The sequence below is a fragment of the Macrotis lagotis genome, chromosome 1 (genome assembly GCF_037893015.1).
Source record: "Macrotis lagotis isolate mMagLag1 chromosome 1, bilby.v1.9.chrom.fasta, whole genome shotgun sequence".
NCBI classification, from domain to species: Eukaryota; Metazoa; Chordata; class Mammalia; order Peramelemorphia; family Peramelidae; genus Macrotis; species Macrotis lagotis.
In genome coordinates, this window is record NC_133658.1 from 683,783,509 (window position 1) to 683,803,996 (window position 20,488).

At 34.7% G+C, this 20,488-nt stretch overlaps 1 protein-coding gene across 2 annotated transcripts in view; it reads left to right on the forward strand.

The window, feature by feature from the left end:
* Nucleotides 1-20,488, forward strand: part of PDE11A (phosphodiesterase 11A) — a 468,580-nt gene that overhangs the window by 141,643 nt on the left and 306,449 nt on the right. For both annotated transcript variants that reach the window (XR_012474244.1, XM_074215628.1), the window contains exon 3: nucleotides 19,503-19,592. Coding sequence is in view for 1 of the 2 variants with exons in the window: in XM_074215628.1 (XP_074071729.1) it covers nucleotides 19,503-19,592 (90 nt within the window). In the remaining variant the exon portion in view is untranslated. The remainder of the gene's footprint in view (nucleotides 1-19,502; nucleotides 19,593-20,488) is intronic.

Here is a 20,488-nt window from a genome sequence, read left to right on the forward strand (position 1 = left end):
TCTTTGACCTCTTTGGTGACACATGAATTCCTCTTTTTTGCTGTTTGCCAATTGCCTCATAACCATTTACTTCAGTCATGGATGGAATGTGTTCCTTCCCTTTCTCTGTTCTTGGAATGTCTAGCTTCTGTTATGCTCAAGTTCTTCCTTCTGCATGTCTTTTTCCATTCCACTCACCTACTAGAGCCTCTACCTCCAATGTTACCTCATATTTGCTTAGTATGTGTTGTTTTTTGTTTTTAAGTTTTTGCAAGACCATTAATGGGGTTAAGTGGCTTGCCTAAGGCCACACAGCTAGGTAATTATTAAATACCTGAGGCCGGATTTGAACTCAGGTCCTCCTGATTCCAGGACCAGTGCTCATTCACTGTGCCACCTAGCTGCCCCATATGTGTTTTTTAAGACAAAAATATATAAAGACATATATAAAGACAAAATATATAAGACATAAGACAAAATATATAAAAATACCTGTGAATCCATTTACCTGGTCCTCACTATCTGGAAGGCAAGGCATGTTATATTTCTCTTTCCTAGGGCTCTTTGGTTTTCTTAAGGGAATTAGGATGTCTATCTTAGTTCTCTATGACTGGACTCCAGTACCCCAGTTCCATTTAATCACTAAAAGTTAGATTAATTCTTACAAAGGAATGTTTACTTCTATTTTAAGGATCTTACTTAAATACCATGATCTTGAGACCTTTCACCATCTCCAGTTTATCAAGGTCATTCCTAAAACAGGGAATATCTACAAGCATTTTGTGACCTTTTACCCTTAAATATCCCTCACACTATCTTAACTCTACTCAATCTAGCTCATCCTTTCTTCTCTTTCTTGGCAAACCTGTTTAGTTAGGTAGATGGTGCAGGGAAATTGCAGTGGGCAGAGTCAGGAGGACCTGAGTTCAAATATTACCTCAGACATTAACGGTGTGACCTTGGGCAAGTAACTTAACCTTGATTATCTCTCATTCAGGGCCATCTCCAGTTGTTCTGATTCAAATCTGGCCACTGGACCCAGATGGCTCAGGAGGATAAAGTGAGGCTGGTGACTTAAAATAGCACTTCTCACTCATCTGCAGTTCATGTTCTTGTCATGAAATCATCTCTTTGATGTCATTGGTCTTCTTTGAAAATGAAGAACAAAAACTGGCAAACCTGTTCAGTGTCCTTTCTTCTATTTACTAGGAGGGCCTAAGGGATTTTACATTAAGTTGTAATACTGCTTAGTACCCAGAACTTTTAAATTTTAACTTTGTGTTAATTTTTTGTAATACCACACTAACTCAAAATCTTATTTTCCTAAACCTAAGGTGCCTTAGGCTGTTTTGTTTCTTTGTCTTCTCTTATGTCCCAATGGGTCTCCATTTGTTCCTCTTGGACACATAAAATTACTACTCTCTTTTTCATTTCATCTCACTCTTATGTTCAGGATTGAGTAAATGACTCAATCTAATAGGCACTTTCTTATAATTGAATCCCATTTATCCTTGTTGTATACATCAGGACTATTTCTACACTTTTTTCTTTTCTAGGTTTAGATATTGAATCCTTATAGGTCAACTCCCCAGTTTTCATACTTGTATTTATTGTGTAGGATATGTAATATACACTCACACATTACCATGTGTACACATTCATTCTTGTTTTGTTTTAGGGGTATTTTAAGGTTTAAGTGTAGAAGGGGGAATGGGATTTAGAATTAGAAGGTCTGTGCTTGAGTTCCACTTCTGTTTCTTAACAGCAAATGATTTAATCTTCCTGAGTCTCACCTTCTCTATTTGTAACATTGGAACAATTAAAACAGTTAGAATCTACCTTATAGTTTTCCTTTGTGACTAAAATAATCTCAAAATATTAGTCTTAGTCATTGTTCTTTTTTTCTATAGAATCTTCTCAGTTTCTAGGGTCTTCTTGTTATACTCCACATCTTGTATTTGTTTGATGTACTGTAATGAAAAGGGACAATACAGCCCATCCATTTATGGCTGACCTATCTGAAATGATTAATAGCATGGTCAAATGAACTTGGCCTACTGCTTGTCATAACTTCAAGAAAATTTGAAAAGCAGTAAGCTTGATTTCCCTTCTCTGAAGCTCCGTGAAGATTATTTTTAGAAAGAATTTGACCTATACTTCACATTCTGCTCTATTTGTCCCATTGTTCTTTGTTATTTTTCAGTTGTAAATAAATAAGCTATTTTGGCCTTCTGGTATCTTTATTATACTCTATCTTGAACTTCAGATTTTAGGATATAATAATTCATCATTTACAGTGATGAGAATTACACATTAGAGGTAGGCACAATAATACAAAATGGAATTGTATAATCAAAGTATTTGGATGAAGACAAATAACTATAGAAACTTATACCATTCATTAATAAAGGGATTATTTCTTAGCTGTGTGACCTTGGACAAGTCACTTGACCCCATTGCCTTGCAAAAAATAACCCCCCCTCCCAAAGCATAGGGATTATTTGAAAGTAGCTTTTTTTCATTTGGAGAATGGCTTTGCCAAATGCCAAATAGCTAATAAGAAAAGTATTTGGAATTCAGTCTGAATCCAGGTACCCTGACTTAAGTTGTTTGTCTTTTAAACAAAATTCTCTTGTTTAAAACATTAACTGAATGGTGTTTTCATTGCACTCAGTAATAACTAATTATTGAGAAAGATTTTTCTTGATATGATTGAAATGAACATATAGTCAATGCTTAACCTCATCAGAAAATGGTATAAAAGTGAAAAAAAACATAAATGTTTTTACATTGTACCTATAGGAAATAGGGAGGTAGGTTCCTGTGAACATCAAAAATGGTAATCTTTCACTATACATTGCTGAAAATGAACTTTTCTGCATATAATTCTTTGTAACAAAACATTAATTCTGATAAAATGTACTTTTCCAAATGCAGTAACCATGAAATAACCCATAAAATGTAGCACACAAAATAAAACTGATAATATGCAAATCATTTTTTTCATTAATTCCTTAAAATTCTCTTTTGGACTAATATCTCAATAAAAAATTGATTTTGGACAATATTAACTTTTTAATGGCACATGAAATCTACAGTATCATAAATACTGTATAGCAAATAAAATTCTTGAAACTACAACATTTTTAACCTGTATTTTACTTTCCCCTGTGTCAGATGAGAGTAATATATTGCATTTGATGAATCATAGAATCATTAACACCAAACTCTAGGTTGACAGTGGCTATAGACATTCTGATATGAAGTTTGTCTAACAGCCTTATTCTCTTATTAAGCTGTGTCATTGACTCTGTCCACTTAGGCTTAGAGCACTACTTTAGGGATGTACGACACTTTAGGCATATAAACATAGCACAAAACTTAAGTTTTAAAGGCAAACAATGAAAATGTACAATGGATACATGAGGAGTTCTATATAAGGGTAGGGTGAATAAGAGCAGTGAAGCATCTAGTAGGATGCAAGTCACTCCACAAACTTCTGTGTATTACTCCTCTCATTTTTTTTTCTCTACTTTACATAGCTGCAAATGTACATAGTCACCACTGAAAAATTGAAAATGAAGTTAATAATAAAATTACTCAAATGTTTGAATTCAAGAAAGTTAAATTTGTGAATGCTGAAGATTAACTGTACATACATCTTTATAATTTTTATCCTGGTGCAGCTAGGTGGTGCAGTGGATAGAGCACTGACCCTGGAGTCAGGAGTACCTGAGTTCAAATCCAACCTCAGACACTTAATAAATTACCTAGCTGTGTGACTTGGGGAAGTCACTTAACCCCATTGCTTTAGAAAAAGCAAAAAAATTTAATTTTTGTCCTTAATTCTTTTTGCCATTTTATTGTTCTAGCTCTCTCCTTTTAAAACTTCCTACTCTGAAGAAGAAGAATGGGCCAAGTTTTCTTTGTAATCCCACAAATTGTAAGAATTTATTTGGTCCAACAAGTTCTATGTGAAAAGTAAAGCATTTTTTTGTCAGACCACAGGAAGCATTATTTTGACAAGAATTATGTCACTTAACCATTAAATGCAATATCTGTCTCTCTTCATCTTTGTACCTTCCTTTGTCTTTTCTCAGATATAATATACAAGTCATTTCTGGTTACATTACTTGTACACAGTCAAACTATTTACAGAGTCAAGAATGAAATCAATACCAAATTAACAATGAAGAAAAAATGAAAAATTATGATATACAATTAAGGCAGCTCCATTTTTCACCTAGTTGATCTGTTGACAAGAAAAAGCAAGTGATGGAGAAAAGAACAGAAATTGTCACAGAATAATATTATTTCTTTAGGGTTTTTTGTTTGCTTTGTTTTTTTGCAAGGTAATGGGGTTAAGTGGTTTGCCCAGGGCCACACATCTAGGTAATTATTAAGTGTCTGAGGCCAAATTTGAACTCAGGTACTCCTGATTCCGGGGCTGGTGCTCTATCCACTGCACCACCTAGCTGCCCCAGAATAATATTATTTCTTAAGGAAAGGAAGATTAATCAACAGAAATTAATTGCTATGAGAGAGAGAGAGACCAAAAGATTCTAGAAACTATCACAACAATCAGTTGGTATAGAGAGATGTCAATCAAGGACAATACTTAGCCTAGACTAGATGTCAGTCAAAGGCAATAACTATTTTTTCCAAGATATGACAGAAGGGGTAGGAGATTTTGAGCAATGTGCTTCATAAAATAATGAGAAACAGTGGAAGGAGCAAATAAGTTTTCACAAAACTTGATGAAAGTTGAACCCAGGTCCCCTGACTTCATAATCAGATGAATATCTAACAGGAAAGGAGCGTAGGCTAATCACGTAATTAAAGTAAGAGATAACTCATGAACATCTAAAGTGTTCCAAAGGTATATACTTATTATTAAGAGATCCCAAAGAAACCATCTAGAATCTTGGAAGATCCTCTTTGGAATATTTGCAAAAGAACATAGACAAAGTGATTCAGAATGAGAAGAAATGAGCAAATGTGTACTAGAGGAAGTGACCACCATATTCACTGTGACATCCCAGACCTATCAGAGTATTGAGGGGTAACAAATAATTGGAAACTGATCAACATGAAGCATTCAACAATTATCACTAAGTACAATGAAGTCATGATGTCTTAAATAAGAGGACACTTGCCTGATTTTAAAAAAAACCCTGAATTTGGAATCAGAGGACCTGTGTTCAGATTAAATACTGAAACTTTTATCTATTAGCTAAGTGACCTTTGACAAGTCATTTTTATCTGCTCTGAGGCCCAGTTTCCTCATTTGTAAAATGAAGAATTTGAACTAGGTTATTTATAACCTCCCTCCCAAAACTCTAAAATTTTGTGATTTTAGGATATTTAAAAGTCCTATGTCTCCATGGTCAATAATGTCATCTTTGTGAAGAAAAACGAATAATGAAAACTTGAAATTACTAGGGGAAAAGATCATATGGAATAAGTAAACATATGAGAAGTCAAATCAACCAGAATTTATTAAGCATTAAATAAATGTCAATCACTGCAAAATTCTGGGAAAGCAAATACAAGAAGAAAGACTATTCCTACCTTCAATGAACTTATATTCTGATGGAGAAGACAATCCATCATATAAAAATATATTGGAAAAAGGTTAAGGTGAGGAAAGATGGGGAGGGAGAACGGGGATAGAAGAAGTTGGAGTGAGGGAAAGCATGATGAAGAAAGACTGGAAAGTAAGGAATGGAACCTGGAGAGGAATGAAGATATGACAGGTCTAAGCACTTTTCTTAAAAATGTAGATTCTGAGAGAATCAGACAATTAGAGGAAGGGACCACAGGGGCATAATGAATTTCTAGTGTGATGGCTTTTGGTCAATGAACTCCAAGGGGGGAAGGCTTCTGTGACATTGTAAAGAAAGCCCATAGAGGCTAGAGTGGAGAGCAAAGAGTAAAGAATTTCATAGAGATTAACTCATTTCATCCTTACAATGATATTTGAAGTGGTTGCTGTAATTGTCCTAATTTTATAGATAAGGCACTGAGGTATAGAATTAAGTAACTTATTCAGGGACATATATGTTATATATGTTGAAAGCAATAATAAAACTCAGGTCTTCCTGACTCTGTCTTGAATTTTAACCATTGATTACCCTGCTATTTTTTAAAGTTCTTGGCAATTAAAATTTTTCTGATGTTTTACTTATACCATTGAATTAGTTGGCAAATCTCCTTTGCATAGATAGGGCAAAGCTAAATGACTTCCTAAACCATCAAAATTGTCCTTTATTGTTGAGATCTGAATTTTAAAACGTTTATAATAACAGCAAATTTGTATAGTAACAATTTTAGCTAATATTTATGTGTTTACTATTTGCCCAACATCGTGCTAAGTATTTTATAATTATTATCTCATTTTATGCTCACAAGAATCCTGGGATGTATTGTCCAAACTTTATAGATAAGGAAACTGAGGCTGAAGAGGGTTAAGTGGCTTGCCCTTGAGTCACACTGCTAACGAGTGTTAAAGTCAGAATTTAAACTCAGGTCTTCCTGACAGCAGGTCCAACTAACTCTCTATCCATTGAGTCACATGCCTGCCTATATTAAGTAGAATTTGTCTTTTTCCTATTTTGAAGAATTAGGAGATTTGCCCATTTCCTATCCTTTATTGTAACATAAAATTTTACATACATTATAAGGAGAAGGGAGGGAAGGGAGAAGCATTTATAAGGGACCTACCATGTGACTAAATGAGCACTGGCACTGGGCTAAATTGGTTGAGTTTTTTAAAATAATTATTATCCCATTTGATCCTAATTGCAACCCTTCAAGGAACATGCTATTATTATTTTGATTTTACAGATTTTACAGATAAGAAAATAGTGGTTAAGTGACTTGCTCAGGACCTCACAACTAGTGTTGTCTGACTGTATCTGAGGTCAGAGTTGAACTCAAGAAAATGAATCTGAGGCATAGAATTAAATGACTTATCCAGGGATACTCAATTTCATATATATATATATATATATATATATATATATCTCCAATGCAATAATCAAACTCAGATCTTCCTGACTTAAAGCCTCTGTTGTACCAGTTTGCTGAATGAAAAAAAAGATAATGTGGAAAAATGGAGGAATCCATTAGCATGACTGAAAAGCAATGATAACAATGTAAGCTGTGCTTTACACTTGAGTGACCTCAACAATTGTTTAGAAACCCCATGAGCAGAAGGCCAGAACTGGGTTACCTTAGTGCCTAAGAGGTGGGAATTCTGAAGAATGGTCCCACACCTCACTTAGAGAATCTGTGTGTCCAGAATGAGAGTTGACCATGTTGCATTTCATGAAATTCTGAAATTGCTTCTTTTCAAGTTTGAGGAGGTGGGGCCCCACCAACTCCCTTCAATACACTGAGGGAAAACCCTGGTATTCAGCTTGTACTCATTAGCTGCCTTTTCATGAGTTTCCAGGGCCAAAGTGACTTTTGCACCTTCTTGAATGGTCTTCAGTTTGCCTCCCTTTCTGTGTGGGATGTTGTAAGGATTAATTAGCTAGTGTGTATAAAACGTCTTCAAGCTGAAAATTGCTGCACAAGAGTGCTAAGTCTTATTAGCTTCTTTAGTCATTAAAGCTGTTTGGACATTTTTGTTATTTTTTTTAACATTTGGAAACCAGGTGATAGTGGCTGATATATATATATATATATATATATATATATTAAACCATGCTAGGGAAAGTTGTCATTCTTTAAAAATACCTATTGTATAAGAACAGATTAAAAATCCAACACTGAGTGTTCTTTTATTGAGAGTTCCTTGTTATCCATTATTGCCCATCTCCAAGGTATTTGTCTGCTTTTCCTGCCAGACTCTTTTAGTAATGCTACAAATCTTGCTGCTGAATATCTGTCCAGAATGTGTCTGATTCCAACAATATTGAATGGTGGTTTTCCTGAAGGATTCAGGACAGATTCATCTCTTTATAAATGAAGACCCTCTCTTTGACAAGAAGCCACTTAAAAAAGGTACTGACTGGAATGAATTATCAGGGGTGCAATGTCTCCATCTCTAGTCATTATTAATAATACAATAGATAGTAATATATCTTGAATGTCTCAGGTGAACCTTGCCTGAAAGCAGAAGAAATATGAGATCACTTAAGTGATCAGTATGACAAGTGAGTGATATCTGTCAGGGGACAAAAGTTCTCTCAACTGTGATAGTAGTGAGGGCTAGTTCAATTTATGGGTGAAGTAGGTAGAAGTCTTTTGATGTGATTTTGGGGGGGTTACTAAAAGGTCTATTGACCCCAAAATATTTTTCTAGAAATAGAAGCCCTCCTTTCCAGAGACACATCAGGAACATAAGTCAGAGGAGTTTGATGGAAGTGGAGGTAGGTACACCCTGTAATTATGTGGAAAGCAATTATATAAATAGAAACAATACACTTGTCATCAGTCTAGAGTAAACTGCTTTCCATTACAATCTCAGGGTGCTAATTGTAAGTAGGTGGTGTAGTGGATAGATGCTAGACTTAGAATCAGGAAGACTAATTTTTATGAGTTCAAATCTGTTATCAGACACTTCCTAGCTGTGTGACCCTGGGCAAATCATTTAAGCTTCTTTGCCTCAGTCTTCTCATCTATAAAATGGGCCGAAGGAAGAAATCCTTAAGTATTTTTTGCCAAGAAAACCCCAGATGGAGTCACAAAGAGTTGATTATAACTGAAACAACTTGATAACAAGGTTTCCAGACTCAAATTATCATCCATAATAGTCATTGTTCTGTTAAGGATGAATCTATTGAAGTATTATTGGAATGCTATTCAAGAAAAATAAATTGAGATCATTTCAAAGACTCAGTAGGAACTCTAGTCATTTTTGAATTCTGCACCTTTCTACCTGTTATATAGCTCTCTGTGGTTTTTTGTTCATGGGGTGCAACCAAAATTCCAAACTTTATAAAGGATGGGATACAAAGAAGATTAGTTCATAAGTTCATAAGATTTGGATGTAGAAGTTCTTTCTGAAACTTCCTTCATCTCAGGACCTAGTTACCATTTACTTTACCACTGCTATTTCCTTATTCTTTTCAACTCTCCTTTTATATAATTTCCTCTCATTAAAAATAAGCTCCTTGATGGGAGGGGGTATCCTTCTCTTTGTTTGTAGTTTCATTCTTGGTGTTCACCATAGTTCCTGGCACATAGATGCTTAATAAATTCTTGTGGTTGTTGTTGACTTTGATGGTCATTTAGCCCAACCCCCTCATTTTTTATATGTACAAGGAAACTAAAACCCGGGGGGGGGGCGGGGAATGTCTTAGCCAAGGTCACAAACTAAAGAAAATGCTTAAAATTCAGAAAGAGGTTTGGTTCTCTGTCCTAATTTAAAGTTTTACATCTCTCTATCTCCAGCCTCTTTACATCTATAAGGCAAAATTTGTTTGAAAGAAATATGTTTTCTGTTGTTGAGCTAATATAGGGAGAGTAAGGGGGGGTGGGTAGAAGGATTTCTTGCAAGTTCTCTATAGCCTTTCTGTGAGATGAGAAAGTGAGAAGGGCCTATAATCTTAATCAGTTATAGACACTAAATTATGTGATGAAGTATCTAGGTATCATAGTAGATAAAAACTTGAGCCTGAAGTTAAGAAGACCTGAGTTAAAATCCAGCCTCAAATATTTACTTAGCCATGTAACTCTGTGCAAGTCACTTCACCTCTGTCTGCTCCAGTTTTCTCAAAGGTAAAATGGGAATAATAATTATAGCTACATCTCAGAGTTGTTGTGAAGAACAATGAGACAATTTTGATATAGTGCTTATCATAGTGCTTGGTACATAGTAGGTATTTCATAAATGTAAAAAGTTCTGATGTCATGCCTTAAAGGGAAAACACAAGAGATACTTTCCTTTTATAATTAACTACACACTACTTCTGTCTCTGCCCCAGCTAGGTAGGAACTGATTCCTGAAATCCATATATTAGGTGCAAGCCACCACTCCATTTCTTCTATTTCCTAAGTCATTCTGTTCCCAGATAAGCCATGAGGAAAACCCTGTTCTTTTTCCCCTTTAGCTGCTCCCTTGAAAATAATAGATTACTTTCTTCACTATTTTAAAGATTTATTGCAAAAGATTATAAGGAAAAGATAAAAGAGAGAAGCAGGATATACTCAGAACTTTAAATAGGTAAGAGTTCTTATGTATTTATTACTTATTCCTAGAACAAAGAATTGGGGGACAAATTCTGCCCTTATATTAGCTTCCTCTTCTCTTTGACATGACTCCTATTGATATTAGCTCATTTCAGTATTTTATTTTTCCTGTGAATTTGTCTGGTAAGGTGGTGGTAGGCTCAGCTTTCATGAATTTACCGTTCATTTGTATATGGGCTTGGTATTCCAGGTCTTCAATAAAGTTTAATACTTTCCTCTTACATTTCCACAGCTTGGGGAAAATCTGTCTTGCAGAACACCTCATTGTAGACCCTCTAAAGTCATTCTTAGGAAATATTTCCTCTTACAATTCCTCCCTTTCTGATACTTACGACCACTTTCCTTCAACTCACAGGAGAGAAAAGACATCTTTTATGTTATCTTTCTTCAGGTTTCCATACCTTACTTTTTTTTAAAAGTCTGTCTTGGGGGCATCTAGGTGGTGCAGTGGATAGACCACTGGCCCTGGAGTCAGGAGGATCTGAGTTCAAATCTAGCCTCAGACACTTAATAATTACCTAGCTGTGTGACCTTGGGACAAGTCACTTAATCTCACTGCCTTAAATAAAGTCTGTCCTAGGTTCTGACTCTTCAGATTTCATTTTTTAAGAAATCAACTTCTTTTCTGCACTGATATGAGAGAATCTTTGCCCTTGACCCTGGAATGCCTTTTTTCTTCCAATTGTTCTATATTGTTAGGTATGTTAGTATGCTATTGAGTATGGTTTCCTCCATTATGATTGTGCCTCTGAAACACTCCAAAGTCACCACCACCACCACTGAATCTGCCCAATTTTTCTTTTCCTCCTTTGGCTAGAATCACACATGTGTAGACAACAAAGGGTCATTAGAAAGAGTTTTGGCACCCATAAATGTTCAGGTGTTTAGGTTTGGACAAATCTTTTATGAGGATTTATGTGAGCTCATGGGCAAAAATCATATGTAATAAGGTTGTAATTGCAACACATATACATACAAGTACATATAAGGTCATAGACCTATACATATAAGATCATGGATTCATTGAATATCAATGGATAGGAAGGTGCACATTTTATTAAGCTGCCCTTACTAGTTAATATTTTTTTTAGGTACACCCAACCTACCACAACTCTCCGTAAAGCTCTGGAGTGTTGTATTCCATTTGAAAGCAGAAGAGTTGTCATCTTTGACCCTAGAATATACCTTACAAATTGGGATTGGCCTCATAAGGTATTTTATCTATGAAAGAGGTAATATAATATTCTCAGTCCTTGAGAAAAAGCTACACCACAGGAAATACACTCAGCTATTTTACTTAGCTAAGTCTGAGGCTCATATTGTGTCCTACATTTATATGTATATGGTGGTGTATTTCTATGTGTTCATATGGTTTTGCTTATAATTATGTATGTATAATTAAAAAAACACATAGTTTGTGAAATTTATACCTTTAGGGGGTAGATCATCTGGAGATAGTTCTAGGCCAGAACCAAAATAATGAACCATTACAGAGATAGAAAAACTATCTTACCATCACATACAACATGTAAATAATGTGATGGAATGATCTGGAGCCATTCCATATTTACAAAGATTTCACAGTCTTTATATCTTAGCATAAGAGTGAGAGTAATACATCAAAATCCCCAAAGGAAGTTCAGATAATGGAATGTCACCCTTTGGACCCCCTAGATCTTACATATACTTTTTTTAACATTCTAGACTTCCAAACTACCACCCTCTCCTGACTCCCAAACAAATAAGTCAGTTTACAAAATCTAATATCATTGATTGCCAATTCTGCAATGGGAATTCAATGAAGCCTTGATGTGAGAGCTATGCTGCTGTCTTTCCTTTATTGAAATCTGCTCGTTTATTTCTGTTTGATATACCTTTGATATATTTTGCCTATCTGACAAAAATTGCACAACCAATATTACTATCCCTTGAAAAGAACTCAGTGACCCCTTATTATTCATGAGATTAAATTCAGATGCCTTACTATAACATTTAAGATAATTTACTTGGTCGGCCTTATTTCATATCACTGCCTTTCATGAATCATATATTTTTTCAGCTTAGCTGAACTGTTATGATGAGGAATGGGATGCTTACATGAAGAGAGATAACTGAACCTCACTTCTGAAAAATTGGAAGAGGCTGGTTCAGATAAGATTCATTTTTTTTTGGCTCAAATGCTTCATAGTGAATCACTAATGACTTTGCTGACTCTGTGCACTTATGCATTGTTGACCATGAGGCCTAAAATCAACCAACCAATCAACAACAATTTATTAAGCACCTATCAATTGTCAGTCACTCTGCTAGATGCTGGGAATACAAAGATTAAGAAATGAAATGTTCTTTATTCTCTAGGAACTTCACCTTTGTTGAAATTCCCTTTTTCTTCAGGGTTCAGCTCAAGCATCATCTCTTCTATGAAGTTTTTTTGGGTTCCTGCTTGTCTTTATCCCCAACTGAAAATAATTTCTCCCTTCTCAGATTTGTTCCAGAGAACTTTGACTGACTCTCTCTTTTGTGCATCTCATATTTTGTCTTTTAATAGATTTTTTGAATACATGTTGCACATTCTTCTCTCTCTGTAAATTGATAAATTCTTTCAGGATAGGGACTATGTAATTTTCATCTCAATATTTCCACTTCCAAGAACAGTTCCTCATACATAGTGGGCCACTGAATAAGCAGTTGTCAAGCTGAATTGAATCAAATTAAGAGCAATGATAGTGTCCTTGACCACATTGTTTGTTTCCCACTGGCAGCTCAGTGCTGACATTGTACCTATTGAATATGTATTGAATTGAGCATTCTAAACTTTGGCGAGTAGGATGTCAAACTGCCATTCATTTTTGTTGGAAACTATTTAAGAAACACTAATTTTGGCAGAGAGGTTCTTTTGCTTTTTAAATGCTGCATAATTGCTTTAAATTAATCCCCCTTTGTTCTCTATGTCTATGGAGAAATAAAAACAACTAGGTTCACATTTTGGAATGATAGATTTATTGTTCATAAAGAAGAACTTGTAGAACTTAAGTTTGTTAGGCATTCCAATGAATAAAGAAAATTGTGAATTTTTTTCTTAGAATTGTTTTCAAATAGATAACCCACTCAGCTAATGTTGGGGGGGGTATATTGAGAAGGCAGTAGGAAAGATTAAAGGAACTAATAAAGTAAATGTAATTATTACTGTTATAGTAGTACCTTAACATCTCCCCAGATGTTAATCATTCTCTTAAATGAGTACATGATACTTATTCCATGATACTTATAAGATGTCTTTTAATCTAGAAATATCATTATTAGAAATAGGCAGTATGGAACAGTAGAAAGATGACTGTACTTAGAAGATTGGGGGTTCCAATTTGACTTCTGTCACTAACTAATCAAATGAAAGTGGACAATGGTGGCCCCTTTCTCTGGGTCTCTGGACCATTTTTTTTGGAAATGTTTTAGGATCTTAGAAATTTCTTTGGAAGAGGAAAAAAAGTCTAATTCTAAAAAAATAGACTTTTTACATCATAGAATCATTAAATTGAGAAATGTAAAATGCTTAACTTGAAAGCCCTCTTGGCAAGAGTGGGAATTTAGGAGGATATATCTGGATCATAATGTACAATCAGGTCTCTAGTGGGGGCAAGACACACATGAGGCTGCCATCGGATAGTCATGCTCTTGGTCTTTTTCATGGCAATGAAAAATGACCTGCCCAAAGTCCCACAGCTAGGTAATTATTAAGTGCCTGAGGTCAAATTTGAACTCAGGTCCTTCCAACTTTTGGGCTGGTGCTCTATCCACTGTGTCACTGCAGTGTCCAAATCGGACCTCAGGCACTTGACTCTACCTAGCTGTTTGAACTTGAACAAGTCACTTAACCTTGATTGCCTCACATCCAGGGCTATCTCCAGTCGTTCTGATTTATATCTGGCCATTGGACCCAGATGGCTCTGGAGAAGAAAGTGAGACTGGTGACTTAGCACAGCCCCACACCACCACCCCAACTCAAATCAAACTCATGTCCTTGTCATGACCTCACCTCCCCTGAAGCCGTGGTCCTCTTCAAGAATGAAGGACAAACATGATTATGTTCTTGGGTAAGATGCTTTTGAAACCATGGAAGGAGGAGAAAGAGAGTTGATAATTATGATAAAGATGGCTTTTTACTCTGGTCATGCCAATATCTTAGACACTCATTATGTCAGATGATAATGTGTCTAAGACTAGACAAAACCACAATGGACTTAAACTTTTTCCCTGGAAGACATTAGGCTTTATAGCAACTCTTGTTAACCTTATTATGTTAGTAATGTTTAAATGAGATCACAGCTTTGCATATGGACATCAAACTCTCTAGCACTCTGCTTGGATCTATTTGTGCATTTGCAATGCATAAGTAAGGCATGAGTATAGAACTAAGTGAGAAGTTTTGCTATAAATCAACAAAGTCAATATAAATGCTATGACATTTTGTAGAGACTTGGTTAATAATCACTGGAGTAATAATGAGGTTGTTTTCAGATTTGGGGGCCTAACCCTATTTACTCCTTAGATGATATACTGATATTTTGTGTTTATAGATTTGTTGAGTCATACAAGATGGGAATGCTTTGTGTAAAGAATACAAATTGACTTGTCACTAATGTTACTAATGTTCTCCTCTTCTACTAATAAAGATGTTCTGCCTTCTGTTAAGAAAGATGGAATTAGGCTGGTAAAGTGCTTTCCTAATTAATTACTCATCATGAAGCATTTGAACTAATAAATATTGATTTTATTCTGACCAACCCCCTTTCCAGTTTTATAATGAAGCTAGAGTTTCAGTCATTTTTCTTGATGTACTTTGTTGTATTCATCATATTAACAATAGTGTGTCTCATCTACTTATGTTTCTTTTGTGTTTAATTCTTGAAGCCAGATTATGATGATAATGCTCATAATGACAAATAATGATCATTATCATCATCATCATTCTTGATGTCTTATTCTTATCTTTTTTGATACAGTTCAGATCAAGATGATCCTGACACAAGTTTCTGTGCTGCTATGTTTCTACTCCATGTTCTAAACACTATTACATAAGTAGTTAAAATTATTGCATTCCATAGTTGAGTAAATAATTGGATAAAGATTCCTCAGAATGAAAAAGCTAATCTTTTTCTCATACAGCCCTATAGTTTTATGTAAGTTTAATAAATTCTTTCTCTGGTTCAGTCTCAATAAAATTCTAGAAGTAGACAGAACAATCAGGCAGCTGAAAAACCATAGGTAGAGGGTTGACCCTATAGTCAGGAAGACCTGGAATCAAATTCAGTCTCAGACACTTACTAGCTGTGTGATTACAGGCAAGTCACTTAATCTGTCTGACTCAGTTTCCTCAACTGTAAAATGGGGGGGGTCAAAATGATACCTATCTCATAAGGGTACTGAATAGATCAAGTATTATAGCTATGAAATATAGCACAGGGCCTTGCATATGGTTGGAGCTTAATAAATGCTTTCTCTCCTTTCTCTTCTGAAGGACATTATCCCTTCTTGGCCACTCTTGTTCTATATGTGTTGTCTACCTACATCATATCATAGACTCCTTGTCTTCTCTTTTAAATTAGAACCCCAGTTCCTAGCATTTTATATATGTAAGTACTTCACAAATATGTTTGTTTTCATTTATGTATTCATTCATTAAATTGCATCTTGGAGCTTTTTTGGTATACTCTTTTTGTTTTCCAAACAATAGGTTGTTTTCTCAAATTTAAAATTTTTTGAATGGTACATGAGTCTATGTTTTGCATAAAGTATGTAAACATAATTGTTTCATGTTTGAAGGTTACACTGGTTTTTCATCCTTTTGGAATAGACATGATGTCGTCTATTAAGAAAGGTAAGATTAGGGGGTGGCTAGGTGGCGGCTAAGTGGTGCAGTGGATAGAGCACCAGCCCTGGAGTCAGGAGGACCTGAGTTCAAATCTGGCCTCAGATACTTAATAATTACCTAGCTGTGTGGCCTTGGGCAAGCCACTTAACCCCATTGCCTTGCAAAAAAAAGAAAGGTAAGATTAGGTATATTTTTAAAGGGAGCTAGTAAAGTGTTTTAATAGTAATTAGTGCTCCAATGTAAACTATTTGAACCAATCATTTTGTCTCTCATTTAGATGTGCTACTGTACAGCTTTGCAGAGATGCTCAAGTTTGATGCCTTCCCTGATATAGCTAATTCTTTCTTGAATTTTAATAATCTATCTGTATAATTGTTTTTCTTTCTTTATTCAACTTCTATTTTTGTTGTACTTGATTTCTTATAATCCTATAGATAATCAGTTTCCTCACCTTCCTTCACTGATGGTTCTGTATTGCCACTGATTTCTCTACTGCTCATCTCTATAACAAATTTTTTGATTGATAATGAACTGTTTGTTCTTTGTGCTGTTATAAGTCCTTGAATAATTTTTAACCAATTTTAAACTAATTTTTGATTTTTTTACTTTTAGCTTTTGATTAAGGTAATCCAGAATTTCTAGGTTACTTCTACTTTCCTCATCCCTTTGTGTACATGTCTTTTTTTTCTTGCTTTTAATTGGGTGTCAGTCCCTTCATGTTTTCTAATGCACACAGCCTTTATTTAAGTAATGTTCCAATGACTGTCTAAAGTTCTCCAGTAACTTTCCTCAAGCTGTTTCTGTCATGATGGTGTTTGACACCTATCCTTGATAGGTCCATCTTTCCTTCTGTGATTCTTACCCTGGTCAGAATTGCTACTGCATATACTGGCTATCTGCACATCCTAAAATATTCTTTTACTTTATTTAAGATAAAAGTTATATGCTATGATATACTAACTTTTAAAAGTTACTTTAAAATGCTATATTATTCTGCTTATTGCATTCAGGCTGTCAAACTTTCTAGCATCCTAGTTTAACTATGTCCATTTTCTTTACAAAATAATTAGATACTTGCCTGCTATTTTCCTTTCCTATTTCATTACTAGGTTTAATTCCTAGAGTCTTCATTAAGCAAATATTCAATGGTCTGGAGATGTTTGACTTTTTCCTCTTTAGGTTTTAGTTGTTACTTTATTTTATCTCTTTTAAAATCTAATATAAGCTTAGATGTATACTGGTGCTGTACTACTTATATGTATGACTGAGGGTAACACTGACAAAAAGCAATATTAAGCCCTTTTATAGCTAGTGATATGTTTCTGATTTTATTCTGAGATAGTACTGGCAAGGAATGAAGGAAAGAGAGGGAAGAAGAAAGGAAGGGAGGAAGGAAAGAAGGAAAGAAGAAGGAAGGAAAGACAGGAGGAAGGAGAAAAGAAATAAGTAAGGGAAAGAAGGGAGGAAGGAAGGAAAGAATGAAGCAAAGAGGGAAAATAAGGAAAGGAGGAAGAGAAGAAGGGAAGGAGAAAAAATAAGAAAGGGTATTTATGATATGCTTGTTTTGAGTAACACACTGGGGATACAAATATAAAAAATGTCTGCCTTTAAGGAGCTCATATTCTAATGGGGAGACAACTCAGCTAGGTGGAATCAGTGATGAGGTAGATGGGAAGGTCTAGTGGTTTGGATGACAGGTAATTCAGTTTGGCTGAATGTGGAGGAGATAAAAAGGTGATATGCAAAAACTTTTTTAGAGTAATAAGACAATAATGTGTCACCAATAATATAGCACTTTATGGTTCATAAAGCATTTTATGCATTTTCTTTACTGTATCTTCACAATAACCCTGTGAAGTAGGAAGTGGTGTTATACCCATTTTGGGTGTTGGGAGATATTGAGAAAACCTAAGGGTAAATGACAGCTGGTAAATGACTGGGACAGGATTCAAATGCAGGTCTTCCTAACTACAAATCCAATGTGCTATCCAATATACCACAGTATGTGGTAATTTTAATTGACAAAACCATATCCATTTCTGAGGTGAAGCCATCTGTCAGTGCCAAGAAATCCTAAGGAAGGGTCAAAATGGTAGAGGCAATTGCCAAGCCTATACTGGAGCTACTCCCCTGGACAGTGGTGGAGGTTTGGCTGGAGACCAGTGGCCTATGGGGACAGTGCTTATTTCCAGAGCTTTGGGGACAGGGATCTGATTTGTCTCCATTGGTACCTATGAGAAGGTGGTACTCAGGTACTTTGCATTAAATGCCCTATGATAGAATTTTATCTAGTTTTCCCATTGCTATTTAGTTCTATTTTATTCTATTTTTAATAACTGTTCTTGAATCTTTGTGGACGGAATGAATGAATGAATAAATTAATTAATTAAGTATTTATTAAGTATTTACCATGTGCCAGGCAATATATTAGGCATCAAGAATACAAACACAAAAATGAATTTGTCTTTTTTCCTCAAGGAACATTCCTTCTATCTGAGGAGATGACATGAGCTTATTTAAAAACATACAAAATCTAAGCAAAGTTGGTAAAAGGTAATTTTATTAGGAAGGCATGAGCCACTATTAAGAGACCAGAATGAGAATGTAACTTAGCAAAGAAATTAAATAAAAACTCTTCCCACTTCTCTAGAGAAAATTTCCTTAATTTAACTGAGAAGTCTACAAGATTCTCTTTCTCTTTCCACCTCTCCCCAACATTTTGGAGGAAAAATTATCTAAAAATTAAAGTATATGATTTTATCTATGAGTGCCCATAATCTCTTTTGGTCTCTATTTTTAAATCTTCTCCTTTTATCTTTTCTTTCTTCTAGAACTCTTGAGAGAATGATAGGTTGATGGGATGGAGTAGGTAGAATAGCATTAGTATTAATGTTATCCTTGGGGTAAAAGTATATAATATTGCATATATCCAATCACATGGCCTAAGAAGGAATTATTGATTACTCATGGGCTATTGTAACTTCTTCATGAGTTTCCCACAATTTCAATGAGGTGAATTAGTGCATTTATTACCTTGAAGGCTTGTTCAGGAATCTGTGAAGATCTTTTACCTATATATGTTGCGATATAGGCACAAGATATAAAAGTATATATATTTATATATAAATAAACTATAAACCAAAAATAAACTAATATTTTTAGTCTTCTCACAAGGACTGGTCATAAGTCCAGCAACAGGTGTGCTAGGTACATGAAACACAACTGTAAATGCCTTCAACTCAGAGAAACCAGATCACTTCTGTCAAATTCTCAAGAAAAGTATTTTATCCAAAGAAGATTTTTTTTTCTCCATTAAAACATATTAGTCTATAATTACACCTATTAGACTTGTTATAAAAAAGAAGCTATATGAACAGAAATAGGCATGTTAATAAAAATAATAATAAAACTTAATGATAGATAATAATAAACTTCTAACTTCTCTCTGCATCAGGTTATGCAGATGTATCTTCCATTTTGCGGGATTGCCATAGCTAATGCTCAACTATTTGCTGCCTCAAGGAAGGAGTATGACAGAAGCAGGGTAAGTAAAAAAACAGATCTATTGACAAGTCTCATATCTTTATTTCCTTCAAGTTCTTATGAGTAATTTCATTTTTAAAAAATAGCAGATGATCTTTGGATGGGCCAAGAATATTTTATTTCAAAATAATTTATGTATAATCCTTCAAGTATGTGGCTGATGATACCCTTCAGGCTTAACTAGAGATGGATACAAATAAATGACTTTGATGTTACTTCCTGATGGTGCCAATTTCATGGTTTTATTTCATAAGGAAAATTAATTTGAAATCCAAGCTGTAAAACAGGAGTTATATTCTTGCAGGCTTTAGGTTTATAATGGTAATAAAACTTGAAAATTTCATAGTACTTTCAAAGATCTCCAGGCTCTTGACCAATGTGATTTAAATAGACCTCACAGATTTTTCTTTTTATTGAACCTTTTTTTTTGCTGAAGCAATACTGTTAAATTTCATAAAATGTGTGGCATATGCTTGATACAAATAGTCCTACATTTTAAAGATTTGCAAGTAGATAAATTGGGACAGAGAAGTTAAACAATTGTTTTTAGATCATTCTAGAAGGCATTTGTGTCATTAAAGAGAGATTAGATGTTTTTGTAACCAATGTGATGTATTAAGGATAGACTTAGAGTCACAATGCTGGATTCCAAGTCCTACTCTGTCTTTTATTATGTGAATTGGGGTAAGTCACTTCTCTGGGCCTCAATTTTTTTCATTTGCTAAAAATGAAAGAAAAAGATTTGGACAAGATGTTTTCTAAAGTCTCTTCTAGCTCTAAATCTATGATATACTATGAACTATTTTAAACAAATTAATTACCCAGGTCTGATAAAGAACCATTTGGCAGATATTTTCATTGAATTAATTATCTACTTGACAGAATTGAAAAACATTG